The 20,609-nt window shown below is 39.2% G+C and overlaps 1 protein-coding gene across 3 annotated transcripts in view; it reads right to left on the reverse strand.

The window, feature by feature from the left end:
• The window catches only part of mtss1 (MTSS I-BAR domain containing 1), a 69,257-nt gene that overhangs the window by 35,221 nt on the left and 13,427 nt on the right, over positions 1–20,609 (reverse strand). For all 3 annotated transcript variants that reach the window (XM_088070360.1, XM_088070354.1, XM_088070348.1), the window contains exons 2-3: positions 11,168–11,229; positions 6,324–6,397 (exon numbers count right to left, since the gene is read on the reverse strand). In XM_088070360.1, the coding sequence (XP_087926486.1) occupies positions 6,324–6,397; positions 11,168–11,229 (136 nt within the window). The remainder of the gene's footprint in view (positions 1–6,323; positions 6,398–11,167; positions 11,230–20,609) is intronic.

Genomic DNA, 20,609 nt, shown 5'->3' on the forward strand with positions numbered 1-20,609 from the left:
AGAAACCTACATTAGGACCAGTCAGCACTCAGTGGGCCGTCTTGTGATCCGTGTGTCTGTGTGTGTGTGTGTGTGTGTGTGTGTGTGTGTGTGTGTGTGTGTGTGTGTGTGTGTGTGTGTCTGTGTTTATGTGTGAGTACTTTGAAAGCCCCATGATGCCAAAGACGTCAACTGTTCCTCGGTTGCCGGGGGAACAGGTCATGTGGAATCACCAGGGAACGAGACAAGAGGAACCTGCTTTCAAAATCAGCTGATTGTGACGAGATTCATGTCAAGTTTTGAGCTCTGATGCTGCTCTTATCGTCACTCCTGAACATTATCACCGATGCCTGCGGGAATCTCAAGATACCAGATATCTGGCTCTCAGTGTCGAGTATATTCTGTCAGTGCAACTACCAGGGTTCACATACATTTTTATCAATACCTTTTCGGGACTTTGAGGCAAATTTTCAGGACCATACATTTTCTGAAACGACAATCTGTACTCCTCAGAGACAAAAAACTTTTTAGAATATATATTATTTAAAAAAATAATGAATTAAGAACAGGTTCAAAACAGAATTTTTAGATATCACTAAGGGACTGTTCGTTATTTATGAGAAGGTTTAGGGTGATGCAAAAAGGGAGTGAGGCATGTAAAATAATTTTTTTAAGTGCTCGGGAGGAACCTATGTTTTTATTTTGGCTTTCGGGGAAGGGCATACAACTTTAAATGTCTGTATTTTGTATTTATTTTATCGGCAATATTTAAAGAAAACATGCTTTTAAAAATTGTGGGCCTGGTTTTATCTCTAAAAAAAAAAAAAAAACTTTAGCCAGAAACTGTAAAATCAGAAATTATCATTGGATTTTCAGTGGTCCTTGTATTATTATACAGGTTTATGAAACAAAAAATCCATGGCTTTCCAAAACTTTCAGGATATATTTAGTTTTCTAAAAAGTTTTCAAGGCCTGCAAATTCCATGACTTTTCCAGTTTTTCATGAGCGTACGAACCCTGAATTACAGTTTATCTAAAAAAGCAAAAGCCAGAAATAAGGTAAATATGGTTTGCTTTGTATTAAACTTTTGCACTTAAATTCTGAAGGGTACACACACACACAAAATAGTTTGATCAATTTTTTTGCACAAAAAGGAGGGAAAAAAAAGACAAGATAGAAAAGAGATAAACCAGAAATGCATCACAGGGACAGGAGGAGCGACGGACTGGAGCAGAGAGCGATCAGAGCTATCAGACAGTTCAGAGCCTTCGTCTCTGTTTACTGAAATATGACAGAATGAAGTCATCACGTGATTTAATCTGATGTAAACTCAATCTGGTGTAACTCAACACACTAACACAGTCAGGAGAAAGACCTCACATCAGCAGCAGCAGCAGCAAAAAGCTGAGACAGACAGACTGACGCCTCACGACTGCTATTTACGGACTCTCTGATCGATCGGGAGTCGATCTCTATCAACCAATCAATGCAGCACAGAAGATCTATACAGTCAGCACAGTTTCAGTATCAGTCACCTACTTAGTATCTGACCAGACGTCTCCCCTTCTGTTCCTGAGATATGACGTTGAGTAATGACCAAAAGAGCGTTTTTGCCGAACATTGTGATGTCACAGTGATGTTGACCTTTGACCTACTTGTTATAAAATGTCTTCACTTCATCATTTTATCCTGTGAGACATGTGTGTGAAATTTTGTCATAATTAGCGTATGAATCCCTGCATTATGGCCAAAAAACATGTTTTCACAGTATTTGTTTAATATATTTAATGTATAAAGTTACTTTTATTTTCAGATTTCTATTACATTACATTGACTTTTGCACTTATTACAGTACATTATAATGAGAAAATATTTTTTTTCTTAATAAATTGCTGCATTTTTATTCTGTGGTCTATAATGTTGTATAATTTGTTACAAAGGCATCTCTTTCTGTGACTGTTTAACGGTTCACAAAAAGGCATAAAACCTCTTGAAGAAGTATTTCACTGATAGAAAGAAAGACCTTACATAAAACTAGGATGTCTACTCAGTAAAAGACGCAAATATTATTGAATTAGTGCTACATGGAGCGACCTCTAGCTCACCTGGTGGAGTGTACACCTCGTTTGCTGAGGCCTTTGCAGCAGCCGGGTTTAATTCCAGCCTGTGGCTCTTTACCCCGTGACACTCCCGCTCTCTCTCCAACATTTTCTGTCAAACTATAGCTTTCCTGTCATTTAAGGAAAACCCAGCCCCCCTGATTGATTAGGAGTTTCTCAGTGATTGGAAAAGTTTACCTGTTTGGGATCTGTCTAGCTGCCTTTCTGTAATTCGTTCAGTTCAGGTATTATCGATGTTTTCTGCATTGGTATAACACACTGACGCTGATAAACTACAGTTAAAAGTCAGCTGACACTGAATTTTGTTCTGGCATGATCTCACACAGAGAATCTCCCACGTCAGGAGTGTACTGTATTACCACCGAGATGCCTTTGAGCAAGGCTTTAGTGCTCCTGCTGTCCTACTGTGTCAGCCTGTTTATCGTGGTAAACAATCTTCAAACACAGTGTGTTATCCACTTCCCAGATCACAGAAAGATGAGACCATGGACATTACCGTGGAAACCAACCACGAAATCCACACATTAACCCACCAGACCGGTTCTCTCTCTCTCTCTCTCTCTCTCTCTCTCACACACACACACACACACACACACACACACACACACACACACACACACACACACACACACTTACACTTCCTCTGCAGGTGTTATGAGGGGTTGAAAGGGAGAAAACAATTAAGTGTTCCTGTATGTTGACAAAACTTATCAACACAAAGAGCGTAACTGTGTGTCTGTATGTGTGTGTGTGAGTGCTTTTGTGAATATGTGTGTGTGTGTGTGTGTGTGTGCAGAGCGTCACCTGTTTAATTTGACCTGGTAATGAAGGGCTGTCCTGTTGGAGTTATTTCTTTTACTTTCAAAATAAAAGCTGGGACCGTGGTAGGGCTGTACCTGAGTCAGAATTATGCCAGTTGAATCAGATTTGGCTGTTCAACAAGAACAGTTTTAAAGTTTGAACAGGTTCCTCGGTACATTCAGTGTGACAGTTCATGCAATCAAGCAAACAAGCCAATGGCGCTAACGATGGGTCATAAATGTGCAACATTTTTGCAAACTCCTAAAACTAAAGCCGGAGACTGTGTCGTATTAACTTGCACTGTCCAAACTCTCTCCTCCTTTTATTCAACTATACTGTGCGTCTTGTGACACGCATGATGATAACTTATGATGCAGAAAAGTTTGCAAGTTTTATTTATGCAATGCCACATGCTGCGGAGTGTGATCTGCCTGAAGCTGCTTAACCTCTGTATTTAACCATTTGAAACCTGAGCTTGACTTCTTTCAATAACACAAGAAAAAGGCAATGAAAAAATCAGGAAGAAGTAACTCAAAAATTCGCAAAAAAATAGTGTTAAAAGTACAAGAACTTTACCTAAAAATGAGCAAAAAGAAACAACAAAATAAAAGAAAAAACTGAGAAAAAAAAGTAAAAACAAAAACAAACAAACAAGAAAATGATCCTAATAAAATGTGCTCATAAAATAATAATAATTCTGTAAAATATTTTTTAAATGTAATCAAAATAATCAGAAACACAGGGTTTATGTGGACATTTTTCCCTAGCTTGAAAAAACCCCCAAAACAAAACAAATTCTAGATCTACTAATTTCTTGCAATTTTTTGAAACACCTCTTGCCAATTTACTCATTGCCCTTTTTCCTATGTTCTTGCAAGAAATCAAACCAATTTGCTCAGAGTTTGAAGGTTTAAAATACTTGTTAAGGCGTCTGAATGCAGCAAAAGAAAAGTGATGTCCATCCAGGCTGCAAAGGGTTAAAGGAGTGTACTGTTATTTATCTGTAAAGTCTTTTCACTCTGTGGCTCTAAACGTTGTGTTTTACATTCTTGAAACTATTCTGGGTTTGGTTTGCCGATGTGCGCTTCCTCTTTTTTAAGAAACAAACATGAACCATGAACACTGAGACGTGACGGAGCAGGTCTGCAGAGGCTTCCATCAGAGGGAGCGGCCATGATTCACCTCCAGCACACACACACACACACACACACACACACACACACACACACACACACACACGCGTTACTGGATTTCCTTTAAATACCAACTGACTTCTGTGTTACATAATCATACTGGCAGCTGACTGTCTTAACAAAGCCCCGACACACAGGCACTGCAGCTCTGATACACGGCGTCTCCGTCCTGCTCCAGCAACATTTTAGGATGGCAATGCTAAATCTGTTGACGACTCTTTTCATGTCGGTCGTTTTGGAAATGGACCAAGTCGATTTGGCGGAGTTAGCAGGGAGCCCACTGTTGCTAATTGCACTCCCCAAAGAAATATTATATAATTTTTGGAAAAATAAAAAAAGTAATTTGAGAGAAAAGCAGACAGACGAATCTAAAATACAAATTTAGAGGATCTACCCAGCGTGTCAAACTGACTCAGCAGCACAAACAGGTTAAAAACATAAACATAGATAATAAACAGGAATGCATAATATTAGACTTTTTGCTGATATCCGATATGCTGATATATTACAACTAATTTGGCAGATAATTGATACCTATATACCCATATCCTAATTTTAATAATCATAAAGTGTCTCTTATAGTGGAATTAACCTCATATAATGCAACTCTTAAAATAGCAGCCCAGCAGCAGATGGAGACATAAAATACTACGCTTTTTAATGTATGTAATACTCATTCTTTATGTAAAATAAGAAAACACTTCAAATAAGGGTTGATGTTTTGTAAATGTTCACTTTGTCAATAAAAAGTCTGTTCACTCTGCTGCCATCTGGCAAAGATAAAGATGTACAGTATATAAACATACACACATATCAGTCTGTGATATCTGCACATATTAGTATGTTGGCTGATTTCAGTATTTCATTTTAAAGCCCGTTCCTTTATCGGACATTACATACAGGTTATATATATACATGGTGAGGCAGCATAACGGCGTGATATTCCCGCCTTAAAAGGGCACTGTAAATGTGGGTACAGACTTCAGTAAACGCCTAACAGACAGACTGTAACTCAAGCAACCCCGTTCTTAAATATGCATAAGTTAAAGCCTTAATGAAACATAAACAGGTGAATTATATTAAAAAAAACACCTTCTGTATAATTGTCATGAATGCTGAAATTAGCAATAGAGAGCAAAACTGTTTTCTTTGTATCATCATGTAAACATGTTCATTCCTGCTGTAAAGTTGAGCATTTTTAAATGTGTGTCTACAGTGATTGACTCTGTTTCAGAGTCAGCCTCAGGTGGCCGTTCAAAGAACAACAGTTTATTGCAGTCCTGTGTTGGTTTCATTTCTCAACCTCAGAGGCTGCCTCTTGGCTGTACCTCTATACTTGACAAACTTTTGTGGTGAAACTCATTGTCGGATCTAATTCTGAACACAAAAGCAAACAAGAGCATTTCCCACAATGTTGGCGTCCTCCTTCAGCACTGCAGAACTGAGTCCGCCCTGCACTTTGAACTGTGTATGTGTGAATGTGAGAAACCTAATCCAGGCTAAAACGAGGCAGCTGCACACGAGGTCTCACTGTGTCACTTCACGGAGAGACAGAGACACGAAAGAAAGAAAAGAGAAAAATAACCCCAAAAACAACCAACGTAAATTCGCATGAAAGTGTAAAAACAGACAACAAGGAAAGAAAAGAAGAGGACAGATGTAATGAAAATTGGCTGGGCAATTTTCCTGGCCTATTTCATCCTCCAGTTGCACAATCCTAACGATTTCTACATTATCATGTCACACACACATACACACACACACACACTCACAGCCTGCTCTACAGAGATCTAAGAGATGGAGCTAATTAGTTCCCTCATGGTCTCCCTATTTATAATAAAAAAAGATATCCAGTGAAAGATCACACTGTAAGAAGCAAGAAACAGACAGATCAAGGGGGAAAACATTTCCCTTGGCTCACTCACATGCCGTCACAGATACACACACACACACACACACACACACACACACACACACACACACACACACACACACACACACACACAGACACATACACAAAAACACTGCCATGTACTCAAAACACACACATACTGATCTCAGAATGATTTTCCTCTTGGTGTGTGTGGCCCACAGATTAAAACCCAATCCTACTACATGTGTCTGTATTGCACTGTGTGTGTGTGTGTGTGTGTGTGTGTGTGTGTGTGTGTGTGTGTGTGTGTGTGTGTGTGTGAGAGAGAGAGAGAGAGAGAGAGAGAGTGTATGTACCTCTGGTCCCAGTTGCCATGTCTGCCACCTTCTGAAAAGCATCCAGGAAGGCTCCGGTCACCACGATGGTCGTCCTAAATCAAACACAAACATCACACGTCTTAACTAAATGCATTAAGTGCACAAAAGTTTCTCTGCGTGACCTCTGACCTGCTGATTTTATCTGAATTTGTACAAAACACACAAATTATTGCAACTGTATTTCATTTGCTACAAAACATATCTGATAAATATACCACGCAGTCCTATTTAGGAGGTGTACAAGAGTGCTTCATGGGCGTCACATTAAGTGTGTCACAGCTAAAGCGGCCCTGGTCGGTCGGCTCTAGCTGTGCCAAGCCAAGCCGTGCTGACATGCGTTTCCACTAAAGCCTCACAGCGGGGGGCCACCGCTCTGCCGTGGTCCTGTTTTCTAGCAGGCCTGAGCAATGCCCTGTGGACACAGCCAACAGACTCAATACATTTACATGAAAAAGTCCAATTATTGTATCAGTCCGTCTAAAACGGGACTTTTAAAATACATGTAAACATGTTAGTCCGACTGAAATCGGCCTAATTTGAATTTCTCGAAATTGTACTAACATACCCAGATAATTCGATTGGAGGTCGAGCTATTTTGTCACGTAAATGTGTCAGTCAGACTTGAACTGAACTCGGTGTTCTGCACATGCTCCTAGTCGTCATGCTGGCCTCCCTCAGTGGTTAGGGACTGTTGGTTACTTTTAAGGGGGGCAGAGGTGCTACAAAATGGGTCACGCACTAAAAATATATAGGCACTGAGGATGGACTTGTGTTTTTAATTATGGCTTAGGTGAGGGACAGACACCTTTAAGAGGTAGTATTTTATATTTATTTTAAATCAAAAAAGTCACACCCCAGTCATCCCCCCTCCTCTGCTAAATAGAGTACAGTCCCACAACACCGGCACGCTGTAGATGGGGCCAAAACAAAACATATTTTAGCCACCTAAAAAAAAAAAAACAGTGCTAGTTTAAATGCACACTATTTAAATATTTGCTCCTCTTTACCTTCCACAACAGCTGATGGAGGCAGCGGTAGAGCAGCAGCTCCGCTGTTCAGTGGAGTAAAATGACTCAACTTCTCAGTGGAGTCTGGTGTCATTGATATAACAGCTTCAAGTTCTGTCGGTAAGAGCTGTCTTACGGCAAGGTGAAGTGGTGAAACTGAACTTTTAGGTGGTTTAAAACTAATAAACGAAGGCAGAATTTGCTCAGAGCTGTTTGATTATATGAACGTGACGTGGTGGTTTTCTACCCCAGTTATTGTACATAAATATTGTAACTGTGATTGGGTCTCTTTTATAGATTGTATAAATAATATAGGTTTATTGCATCTAGCTGAAAGAGGGCATATCTCCACCTGCCATGGTGTAGTGGACATTTAATTCTCCCCTGCTGCTTGTATACTGGGACAAGGACAGTAGTCCAGTTAAATTACCTCATCTTGCTATAACCGTAGACTTAACTGTGCATGTAAACGTAGTGACTGTGTCAAGTGCTGCATCATCACAGTCTGAGACTCAAGACTGTGTCGTCAAATATAAGTGACCAGAGAAATGAGACATCTAAAGAGACACATTTTGAGACACACAAACAGATACCCATCCATAATCTTGGTGCCTTTGTCCACCTAGCATTTTTTTTCTTGACGCTGGCATCTTTTTTTAATTTGTCCCGATGAGGAGCGGATGTCTGTAGCTGCAGAGAAAAACACAGCATCCTACGTTTTTAAGCAGCTGCAGCGAGCACTGCTGGTGATGTCACTGCCGCTCCTTTAACTTGGTTACTGTCACAACAAAGACAGAAAAGCCCATTAGTGGGAGCAGATCGGCCGATGGACATTGGATGCTGCTGGTGACGGTTGTGTTTTTATCGCTGTACTGTTGTAAACTCATTGTTCATGGTGTAGTCAGCCCTTTGTTAATGTAGCGTCGAGTCAGCTTACAAGCTAATGTTACTGTCAAGATATTGTTGTCATAGAAACAAAAACCATGCACGGTGCATCATTAAAAAAAAAGCACTGGGAGCTCTCTTTTATGAAGCGCTCCCTTGCGCCCTGCCACTGCATTTCTACAGAAGAAAAACAGTGTGTAGACACAGGCCCTTTAGTGATATAAACACCACAGACGAAGAACACAGTCACACTGATTATGATTAACGAAAATTACATTAACTGAATCAGATTTGCTACCTTCAGCAGCATGGATGGCAGGTTACCATGTGAATCATGTGACTTATGTTTACTTAGAACTGAGCAATGTCAACTAAAACAAAGACAGAACGTGTGTTTGTATATATATATGTTCAGACTGAAGAAACGGGGATGGATTACAGTCTACTGCAGAAGACGCATCATAAACAAACCTCTGCTAGGTTTTAAAATGAAAAAAATAAAAGACTTTTATTTTGGAGGCAGGACTGATGAGCTACATGAGAGGCCAGCTGCCCTCAAAGGCCAGTGTTAGGAGTGCAACCGGAGACCTTTGGACGAACACACACACACACACACACACACACACACACACACACACACACACACACACACACACACACACACACACACACACATCATCTTCATCAGCATCAATGGACCTATTGTCTCTGTGTGTGTATGAGTGTGTGTCCCAATACCAGCCAGGTCTATGTTCCTATAGCTGTGCGCATGCACACACACACACAAGCAAAGTCATTATCCCTGAAAACCTAACTAAGAGGATCATATGACACTGCTGTCAATAGTTTGTGTGTGTGTTTGTGTGTGTGTGTATGTCTGTCTGACCTCAGTGGAAATTCTCTTTCATATTAATACCACATACACGTGTGTGCGCACACGTGCGCGTGTGTGCGCGATCGCGCGCGCACACACACATCATCTTCTAAAAGTCAACGTTTTTAAAGGAAGAACAACAATTTCTATATTTGACAGAAATAACGGACAAATAATCAAAAAACGTAACTTCCTTCGATGGGAGCAAACAGTATCAGTCAGACACTAAAATGCCTAAAAACTACCATGACACTCTGGTATCAGAAACATAAAACACACTACTCTGGCTTCGTGTGTGCTCAGACATGTTTGATCTGCCGTCCCATGATCCCCGGCTGCCTGAACACTCTGGTGGCGCTGTGGGAAAACTCACAGTCCCACATTCCTCAGCGAGACACTGGAAACCCCGCTGGAGTCTGACAGAAGCTCGGGTTTGTCTTTGTTCAGCTGGTACACGCTGCTTTAAAGTTGGGGTGGAGTACGGCTGTTTTTCAAAACGCCACACAAGACTGAACAAGTTACATTTCTAATCATTGCCACTCCAAGAAATGTTCCCTCGTAAAGATCATTCTGCCTCATTCTGTGAAGGGGAATAGGACGCCGAAAAGATGCTAATACAATTTTCTACAGTTTAATGGTCTGCTTTCGAAGATATAACTTTAAAATAGTCTCATTGAATGTCTTTAAAATTATCTTTAGCCTGTAGGCAGTAGAAGTAAGATAAAACTGTTATGGATTTATGTCTTAAAATTTAAGATAAACAGCAATGCTCCTATGTATTGACAGATAGAATTTAGATTACAAATGACAATTCCTGATATTATTGATGTTTAACCCTTTGTAATCTGGGTAAATTGGCCTGATTTCAAAAATGTGGGAAGGAGGCAATGAACTTAAGAAGAAATGACCCAGAAATTAGCAAGACATTTGTAAAAAAGTATAAGAAAATTACCTGAAAATTAGAAGAAAAAAAACCCCTTCAGATTTAAAGGTTAACTCATATGAATCACATTGAATCCCGTACTAGCCTGAGCCACAGCATCTCTTTGACAAGAAACTAATTGAATGTTTCCTCAAAATCTGTTAAGACTTCATTAAACTGTGCAAAGTTTGCTGGTGAAGATTTGGGTTAGGGGAGGATCTGAGGTGTGGGATTAAAGTCTAGAAATGATGTTACCACTGATGTTAACAGAATTTAGTTGCTTTTTAAGCGCATAATGTAACACTTAATTTCCTTTGTTATCTTTTGTATTTGAAAGGCATTTGGTTTTCAGGATGGTTCAAAGAACAAACACAACTGCGGAGTTAAAAGTCTGTGTTAAAGCTTAATGTGTGCAAATTATCCACAGCAGATCTTTTAAGTTGCATTAACATTAGAGCAGTGAATGTCCTTTTTGTGCCTGCATATATGTGTGTGTGTGTGTGTGTTGCTGGCTGACTGGCAGAGCTAATGGACTGCGACTGGCTGCAGCAGGCAGAGCGATGCTTATCAAAGTAAACTGGCCTACTGGGAAACACAGCCATTATACTGTTATTATACTGAGCCAGCTACTGGGTCACTGTGTGTGTCGGGCAAAGTCACAGTCACAACACATACAGCTTTCATACAAAGTACAGTAAACAACAATAACCACTTTATGTTTGGCAGGGACTTTAAGGTTTAACAATGATTCAACAGCTGGCTGCGGGCCAAAAGAAAAGCCATGAGACAGAACTATGAGCTGCTGTCCTTATGGATGTTTAGATAAAGTTTCCTGAGTTTTGGTAGCAAAGAAAAACTTCTGTTGGACATATCTGCACTGGGGCTGTCGGACATGTCCGCGCGCTGGAGCGGCGGAAAGAAAGAGGCATGCTTTCTTTAAAAATCTTAAAAAATTACACCACTAATCACAGCCAGAGGTCAGGGTGTATGTAGTTTTCCAGACCTTTTCCAGGCCTAGAAATTGCTAGTTGCAAATTCTGTGACTTATTATATATAAGTATTATATTATATTATTATACTGTGCTGTGAAATATTCTTCTTAAGTGTGTATGCATGTGTGGATGTGTGTGTTTACCTGAGCTGTGATTGTAGCTTTGCTCCTTTGGTTACAAAGTCCTCCCATGTTGGATAACTGGCCTGCAGCAAACACAAAGAACATCAAACATTAGACATCACACGAGTCTGACCACAAGAGTCACTGAGTTAAACTGAGACATTAAACACAAAGCTTTGACAATATGTATTTTATACCAATAATAAATCTATAATTAAAGTATTGCACCTGTCAGGTGTTTCTCTAGACTGAACTGGGGTGAGAGGGTGAAAGTTGCTCTGATTATTCAACAGCAAAATAATTGCAAAAGTACATTACATGCAAAAATTGCATAGAATGCTGTTTTTTGCCTTTCAAATATGTAAATTTTCCAATGTTCACAGTTTAATTTTTCCCTTTTTAAGGGTGTTTCGGTTGTTCATAAACCATTGTGAGGGTCCAGGGACAGAGGGATGTTGGATGTTGTAAAGCCCTCTGAGACATCCATATGATAATATGACACTAACAATGAGATATTTTATTTAATTAATTGTATCATTACTTTAATGCTCATTGCTTAATTATACTACTGACAGAGGTGGCAGCACGAAATAATTCACCAGTGTTGTTGTCAGTGAGGATTAATGGAATAAACTTAAATGAACTTCAGGATCTAAATGAAAATCACAAAAAAATGAGCATTTGGGGTATGAATGAAATGCAGAAAATGCAAGAAAACAAACAGAACATTAAGAGAGGAAAGGAAAGTACACAATAAGAAAAGAGAGCTACTGTCGACTGAATGAAAAGAAAAATATGAAGTTTGATTATTATAATTAGTTAAAGGAGTGTTGTAAATGGAGGTGGTGCTGAGAAATCATTTCAGTCCTGAAAAGTTGTCGACTGTTTTCTGCCGACTAATCAATTGATCCAATAGTTTCAGCTCTTTCTGTGACCTTTGCATTTGTCATTATTGCTTAAAAGTCAAATTCCTTTTCAGGTTTTCAACAACAGCAGTTCTGCACAGAGTAAAACCAATCAACAGCTGACTGACTCGTGTTATTTTTGGCTTCTGTGGGTTTCACATGAGGACAGAGCGAGGCTCTCCAGCCGCCCATCAGGGCCAAACACAAGCAAACCGATGTCACGCAGCTGAGACGAATTCTCATTCTCATTCTGCAGCTTTTTGTCTGAGCTCATCTCAATGTTCAGTTTCATCACCAATGAGCCGCGAATCCTGTTCAAACCCCCCAGGCACGAATTTCTCTTGTTTTCATAAAAATTCAAACTTATTGCCAGAGTGGAAATTTTAAAAAGCTGGAAATCATCAAGTAATATAAATCAGTGTTGCTTGAAAATTATATAAATGTTTAAATGGTTATCAATATTTGCTGATTAATTGTATGTCAATCAATTAATCTGCTAATCTTAAACTCTGAATCTCCCCACACACAAACACTCACTGATTCACTTTTGACTTCGCTGAAATTTAAAAAATGCATTGAAAACTTGTGCAAATGTTTCAGTGAAAACAAACTAAAGAATATTTGCATTTTTTAACCACCAACAATACAGCGTCTCCCTAAAAGGTTTTTGGAACTTTCAAACCTGTGCAAGTTGGCCTGATGTCTTTACAATAGAGAAACTTAAGAAGAAATGACCAAGAAGCTAGCAAGAAATTAGTAAAAAGTACAACAACACCCCTCACCACACATAGGAAAGTAAAAAACAAACAAACAAATGAACAACAGGGAAATGACCTTAAAAACGGCTTAAATGATAATCTTTCTGCAAAATAATTTTAAATATCATAATTAGAAATACAGAGAACTGTATTTCTAATTATGATATTAAGATAAAATTATGATAAAATTTTCTCTCTGTTAAATTTTAAATCTACTAATTTCTTTCAATTTGCAGCAGATTTCTTGTCAAGTTTCTCATTGCACCCCCCCCCCCATGTTTTTAAAGAAATCAAACCAATCTGCTTCAGGTTCAAAGGTTTAAATTCTTGTGAAAGGCATCTTAATGCAGCACAGCCATCCGGGTTTCAAAACTATTGGAAAGCTCTACAAAAGGAGGTTTTATTTTTTTTCTTCTGCAGAAATTAGGGGGTAAAATATCTGCATTTTGCACCAGCAGCTGATTGATTATGTAATCGAAGGCTGCTTCGTGCACTGACCTTGGGTTACATCTGTGGCCAACAGCTGCTGATGCCGTGTTCTGGTTATTCAATTAAAAATACAGGGAAGCCCTGTTGGAGCGGAGGGCTGAATCCCACTTTCTCTCTCCTAAACCCGGTCACCCTGTCTGTCCTCTGTCTCCTCTGGTCCACCAAAGAGAGGATAATACCGATTTAACCCCTAACACCACGCCATTAGCCTCTTAGCTCCACATCACTAAAGCTGTTAGCCGGCCCCCGCTTCACAGCTAGCCAGGCCTGCTCACGGCATGAGGCTGACAGGTTTACTAGCTACAGGGATTTAGCACTGCGTGATGAAATACTGCAGGTGACCGCCTGAATGCCTCTGGTGAACAACACTAAACCTGGGATAAATGGAAGAGGAAGGAAATGAATGAAAATGGTTTTCAGTCCAAAAACTTTATTGATCCCTGCAGGGTGAAGCAGGTTGCGGATGGAACAAATTTTATGTTGGGATTTAAAGAAAAGAAAGACCATAAGCTTTTCTCTTTTCCCCATTTTTCCTTTTCTTTTTTTCTTATTATAAATGTTTTTATATCTTTCGATGTAAAGCATCTTTGAGTACTCTGAAAAGCGCCATACAAGTCTGATACATTATTACCATTAACCCTTTAAAATCTGAAAAAAATTGACTTGATTTCTTCAAGAAAAATGGAAAGAAGGCAATGAACAGCTTAAAAAGGATGACCCCAAACTTTGCAAGAAATAAGTAAAAAGTTCCAAGAAAATTAAGATCAAAAACAGAGAATGACAAGAACAAAATGCTTAAATAAAATAAAAATAAGACTTTTCCCCCATACCTTAATTTTAAATATATAATTACAATAATTATGAATTTAGTTTTCATAATATTTTTCCCTCATAGTTTGATAATTTTGTAATGATTCTCCATTTTTTAAGCAACTTTCAGGTCACTTTCTTGTCATTTGTTTACAAGTTTCTGATCTCCTTTTTATACTTTGTTTTTAAAATATATCAAACCAATCTGGTTTATGCAACACAAGAAAACTGAAAACACTCCAGGTTTCAAAAGGTTAAGCTCATAACTGAAACTTAAGATAGAGCACTCTTAGAGTAATCTGAATTTAGACGACATTTTACAGCATTTATAAGGAAAGTTGTGTTTTTGGAGCTGAAACCATTAGTGGTTTTTGAACTGGTACATTTCAGGCACTAACTCATTTCTAGATACGATAATGTAGATTATTTTGAATTGAAAGCATTCATAATGTACTGTAATCTTTCTAAAAACAGCATCTCATGCAAAGGTTTTTTAAATCTTTCAGAAAATCCATGCGTGTGAAATTGTCTCATGGATAAATCTGCCTGACGCTGTATGAGCTCTGCCGCTAACATCTAATGACGTTTCTGTACATTTTCATCAGCTTAGTCTTGGTATGTTCACGGGGTGTAACGATGAATGCATGTTCGCCTAGAGTCATTCGGTACAGGATGTCTGGTGCGGCCTGTAATCAAACAATTAGCCCTAATACACTTAGGTTTACATGTCAGCATGTCAACAAATTTGGAAGTGCAAGCGGATTAGATTTCATTCATGAGCGAAAAGATTTCCCTGGATATGAAAGTGACAATGGATAAAGAAGTTACTGCCTTCAGCCTTATTTGCACAGGACCAATGTCTTTTTGAGGATCTCGTGATTTAGAAGCCCTTTTTACATAGAGATCATGCTACCGAGCCACAAAAAAGTCCCTTCTTTATGCTTCTCTGCAGTTTTACACAGAATCGAACCATCATTGCATCATTCCCCTCCAATGTTTGATTTTAGACAACATGCAGGCATCGCAGAATCAAAAGATGCCTGACAGGCAGCCTCTGGTGACATAAAACACATGTGCCGGGTGCAACACAAAAGACCCCCCCCAAAAAAAACCAGAGGTCGCAGGTTATACCAGCACTGTGCAAATGGGGCTTCATTGACAGCTAATTCAATTTTCTTTTTTTATTTCATTTAGTTTGTATGCAATTAAAACTGCATAAAATCAAGTTGAATAAAAGAAGCATTAAAGATGTGTCATAAACAAATCCCCTCCCAGCTTGAGAACAACAAACAATAACAAAAGCCAGAAAAAAACAAAAAAATATTATTGTTATTATTTGTTTCTGCAGCTGTGCACGTGCATTAATAAGTGCATGAATGACAAGTGGGGAATGAGTATGCATGCTTTAGGACTATTGTATTTCTTTCTTGCTGTTAGGCAAAGTACTGTTGTATCATTTTCATGATGGCATGTGCAACTGATGGATGAATGCATTTGTTGTTTTTTAATTATTGTATTTTTATTGTGTATGTATTGTTGTTTTTATTGTTTGTTTTTTTTTACCACAGACAGTGAAGTCCAGGACAATCTTCCTACTGGGACAATAAGTCTATCTAATCTCGACCATATGTTAGCTTTTGACTGCCTTTATTTTTACAGATAATATATTGGCCGATGATTTAATGTCGGCACTGTAGAAAAATAAATCTCTCTCTTATCTTCTTTACTTTGTTCTTATTCCCTGTTGGACAGAAAATATACAAAACTATGACCACTAAACCACAGCTACAGCAGAAACCAAACAATGAGTTTTGTGTACTATTACACCCCTCCTATTCACAGGAATACCACCACAGCACTGAAGCTCGGACCCTTTACTTCATGTGATGTTGGCTATCTGAGAAATGACGTTTATTCTACTTGAGAAGTCGCTGAAGGTCATCGGGACAAAAGTGTCGAGCTACAAACCAGGAACCCACAACACTAGATGTCTCTGCTGCCTGTATTTCTCTCTGTGCGGCTCCTGGAGGGCCATCTTTGTTCCCACCGCCACTTCTCACCTAAACCTCAAATTCTGTCAGGATTTGTTGTGACGGCCAGGAATGTCACAGCCAGTCAGCAGACAAAATACTCCAGCAGCGGTTTTGCAGCAAGCAGAGCTGAAAACACCAGACAGACAGAGTATCAGGGTCCGCTGCAGCTTGATATTGAGAACTTTAGAGCAGTTGTGGCTAAATTAGGGTCCTGGGGCCCACAGGGGTCACCGACTGTGTCTCTGAAACAGCTGCCAACAAAACAGCTGCGTACGCTAAAAAGAAGAAAATGTAACAAAGGTTGTGACTGAGGAGGATTTTCAGAGTCGACTCAAAAGTCACCACTTCAAATTGATTCGGGATGCCCAGATGGCTCGGTCGATATGTTGTTATTGGCTGTTATTCTGTGAAAATATGCGATCGGAAGATCAAAATTAATGCTTTCTAGAAGCTGATCATGGTGTGTGTGTGTGTGTTTGGAGAGGGGCATTCAGCTTTCCCATGAGTGTTTTATTCAATTTCTAGGTACTCTGTGGGTCTGAGGGATCCTCAACTTGCTTTTCTTGGGGGCCAATTTTGCAAAATGACCAGAGCAGCAGCACACATGTTTCTAGGAATTTTAGGACATTTCTAGGATTTCATGACATGTACAGGATTTTAGGACATTTGTCAGATTTAAAGATGTTTCAAGGATTTTAGGACATTCCTCTGATTTTAGGATGTTTCAAGAATTTTAGGACATTCCTCTGGTTTTAGGATTTTTATGATTTTAGGACATCTCTAAGATTAAAGGACATTATAGGATTTATGATATTTCTGAGATTCTAGGGTGTTTCTTAGATTTTATGACATTTAGGACATTATAGGCTTAGCTAGGACATTTGTCAGAGGTTTCGATGGGATCATCCACTATCACTTTTTTTAAAAGATTATTTTCTTAACAACAGATTAAGCGTGCCGCAGGTTGGAGTCATACCTGCAGCCTCTGTACACAGCGCTCTTCTGGGCACCTCTACTGTTTTTGACAACCAAACTTTATTTCGATGCTGTTTTATGCCCTCTGGCAACTCTTGTATACTTAAAGTACAAAAACAATTCCCAGTGTAAAAAGTTTTGTGTTGGGTATCTGTGTTGGTAACTTATGGTAGGTATCTCTTTCACTTTAGACTTTTATAAACCCAACCAGCTTTGGGACCTGCCAAAAACTCTTGTTTTAAGATGAGTGGAAACAGCGTACATGCTCCACTGGCTGTGACACAGTGAACTCTATTCACTCCATGTATAGAAGACATACAGAGCTGTCATCCTATCTGCTTAGTCAACCAGACAGCATGAGCAGGTATACTGTTACTTTAGTCTGTCTGTGTGTGTGTGTGTGTGTGTGTGTGTCAGTGTGTGTGAAGTCACCTGCCATCAGCGCTTAATCCTACCATGATAATCCTGACTTGCTCTACTGACCGACAGAGAGAAAAGAGACGGAGCGTTGAGACTGGTGTGACATCTCAGGAAAGTACCCAGCTGACCTGACTGACTCTACAAAGACCTTATTTACTCGTTCAAATAGTTAAACAGCCACTAAGATGGTAATACATTTAAAGGCAGTAACACTGCTGTGGGTGGATGTTCAAATATCATGAGAGTAGGGCTGCAACAAATTATCATTCTCAATTTATCTGCAGAGCATATTCTTCATTACACCATAAAAAAGAGGAAACAAACCCTGAACACCTGTGTTCACGAAGCCTTTGCATGTGCAGCCATGCATGCAGCTGACTGCTGTATGTGTGTGAGTGTTTGTTTGCGTGTCGTGACTTTCAGATAATGTGACAGTTTGGAGAAGTGCGGGTATTACTCACAGAGAAAAAAGCTAAAAGTATTTTTCTGTGGAATCTGGTTGAGATTCCAGCAAACTGGTTCTAAAGTTCAACCTCAGGAAATTTTGACAAGCCTGGAAGATGCTTCTCTGTCTGTACGCCACCAATGTGCTGGAAAGTGATTTCATTTATACATGTTCAATTTTAGTCTAACATGTTTCAATCTGCTCTAGTATTTTATGTTGAACCTGCCTGCAGAAAGGATGTTAGATCAACCAATCAGCTTCTGCAAACCTCAGTGACGTATAACTCCGTTAGCATATATCTGCAGTAGACTTGAGCAATCTATTTTTCATACCTTCCTGTAATGTCACCATGGTACACGCGATATGACAATTTCAGTGTGGATTTTAGAACATTTCTATGATTTCAGGATATTTTTTATTTGAGGACTTTTCTTGAATTTAATGACATTCGCAGGATTTTAAGGCTTTTCTAGGATGTTAGGACATTTCTTGCATTTCAAGAAATTTCGCAGATATTAGAACATTTCTTGAATTTAAGCACATTTATTGGATTTCAAGACATTTCTAGGATTTGGCCAGTGGACTTCAAGTTAAGTATCACTGGTTTACACCATACTGCAAATGGTAGTAGTCTTCCTGATATCAGTATTTAAGGAATAAAAGATTGTGAGTTGTGTAGGAACGATAAGAGAAATCGAAAGTCCATGCTATCCTCCGTTTGTTTTACTGGATAAAAACCTCATTGTTTTGATGAACACCCAAAAACCACCGACCAGTGCCTTTGCTATATTCTGCAGGCTGTCCTGCCATTTTTGGTACACTCAATACAAAATTCAGTCACAATATGTCAACAAAACTAATATTCTTACACCCATTTTCTTTAGGAAACACTAAAAGAGAACCACACACCTTATGAATTCATATTTCTCTCTTTTACCAAAACAATGACTTCCATGTCACGAACCTGTTCATTTTTCGAAGCTCAACTTAACAGGTTAGAGCAGCCATCCTGACGGGAGGAGCAGCGCTGCTCAGCTGCAGCACATCTAGAAAAAACGATGATCGACGATTTTTTCCGCATGGCGCGTGTGGTTTTCAGCAATGCATTTTATTGTGAAATATTTTCAGGACCGTGATGTTGACAATGCAGTGGCTTGCAAGGCTACACAAATAAGTGGAGTATGTGCTTTTAATTGTGGAAAGACAGCAGTTACAACAGTAGGCAGCTATGCAGCAGGGCTGCAGCAACAAACGCTAATGTGAACAAACATGCTCACACATGCAGTGTGGCCCAGGTGTAACCTTCAGGGCATGTGATGCACACTGCATGCAAAGCATCCTAATTACAGCCTCCAGGATAAAGTTAATAGATGAGGGTCTGTATTTTTGACAATTTTAATCAAAACCACACTGTCTGGATTTCTAAATACTCTGGTATACTGTAATATCTTGATACCGTCCATGCTTTATCTGCAGAAACCCTCATAGAAGTGTAACTCCTACACAACTCATCTACCACTTTAACTGCGCTGCGGCCAAACAAATGATGAGAATATGCCAAGACTACAAATGCTGGTCTATTTACATGTTCACTTCCTCATTAGAAACAACAAATCTCCTTCACTGTGTCCTTACATAAACCCGCACGAAAAGAAAAAGAGCTCTGATGTTATTAGAGGTTATTAGAGTCTGTTCTTTATGCAGCTCACACAACTGAAACTCAAGTGGAAACAGACTGATATCCAGATGAAATTCAGCCATCTACCATTTCATCTTACACATCTGACTGACTGTTTGCTCGAGGAGAAATATGCTGGTTTGTGATCTATGGGAATATTGACAAACCACTTATCATAAATCACTGCGTGTCACAGAGCAGAGGAGACATTTGTCAGAAGAATGTGACGGTGCAAATTCCTCTGAAACCAGTTTGAGAGTGAAACCTGATGATAACACGCTACAGAGGATTGTTATTACCATCACTTGTGTTTTATTTCCCTATAATTTAAAAAAAACACTATTTAAGCTTTGTGTATGCATTTAATTCCCTCCATATCCGCATCTGTATCAGGCTGGTGTCATTCTTTATTTTTCTTATTGTCAATAAATCCCATTAAAGTCTCTAAATTCTTGATAACTTTCATCTCTTTCAATGGCTCTTAGCCCAAAGCCCATTGCTTCCTACCGAAGACATAAATCTCACAAACATATAGTCAGATTTCTGCAAAAAAGGTTCAGTATATACAAACTATGCCACCTAAAATACACGGGACATTTTGTGCACTGCCCTGGCAATTATGTTTCAGACAAATGGTCACCATAATAACGCAACTCTGCTGAAGCAACAGAGACTGTTCAAACAGCAGGTCGATGGTTTGTTTAACGTTGTGTTTGAGCAACTCTGGTTGACTCAAAGAGAGAAAAAGGAGAGTGAGGGGAAAGCAGACAGGTAGGGTGTGTCAACATCAGGTTAATAGTTTGTTCAGTGAAGTCTCGTGTGTTCACCACAGTGGACTGCTTCGTGCTTTATCTGTGAAACAAAGAGGTTTTTATCAAGTGAAGCAAACAGAGGAGAGCATGGACTTTCTGTTTCTCTTATCGTTCTTACGTAACTCACAATCTTTCATT

Source organism: Plectropomus leopardus, chromosome 2, assembly GCF_026936395.1.
Source record: "Plectropomus leopardus strain MGB_pleo_1.0 chromosome 2, ASM2693639v1, whole genome shotgun sequence".
Taxonomy (NCBI): Eukaryota; Metazoa; Chordata; class Actinopteri; order Perciformes; family Serranidae; genus Plectropomus; species Plectropomus leopardus.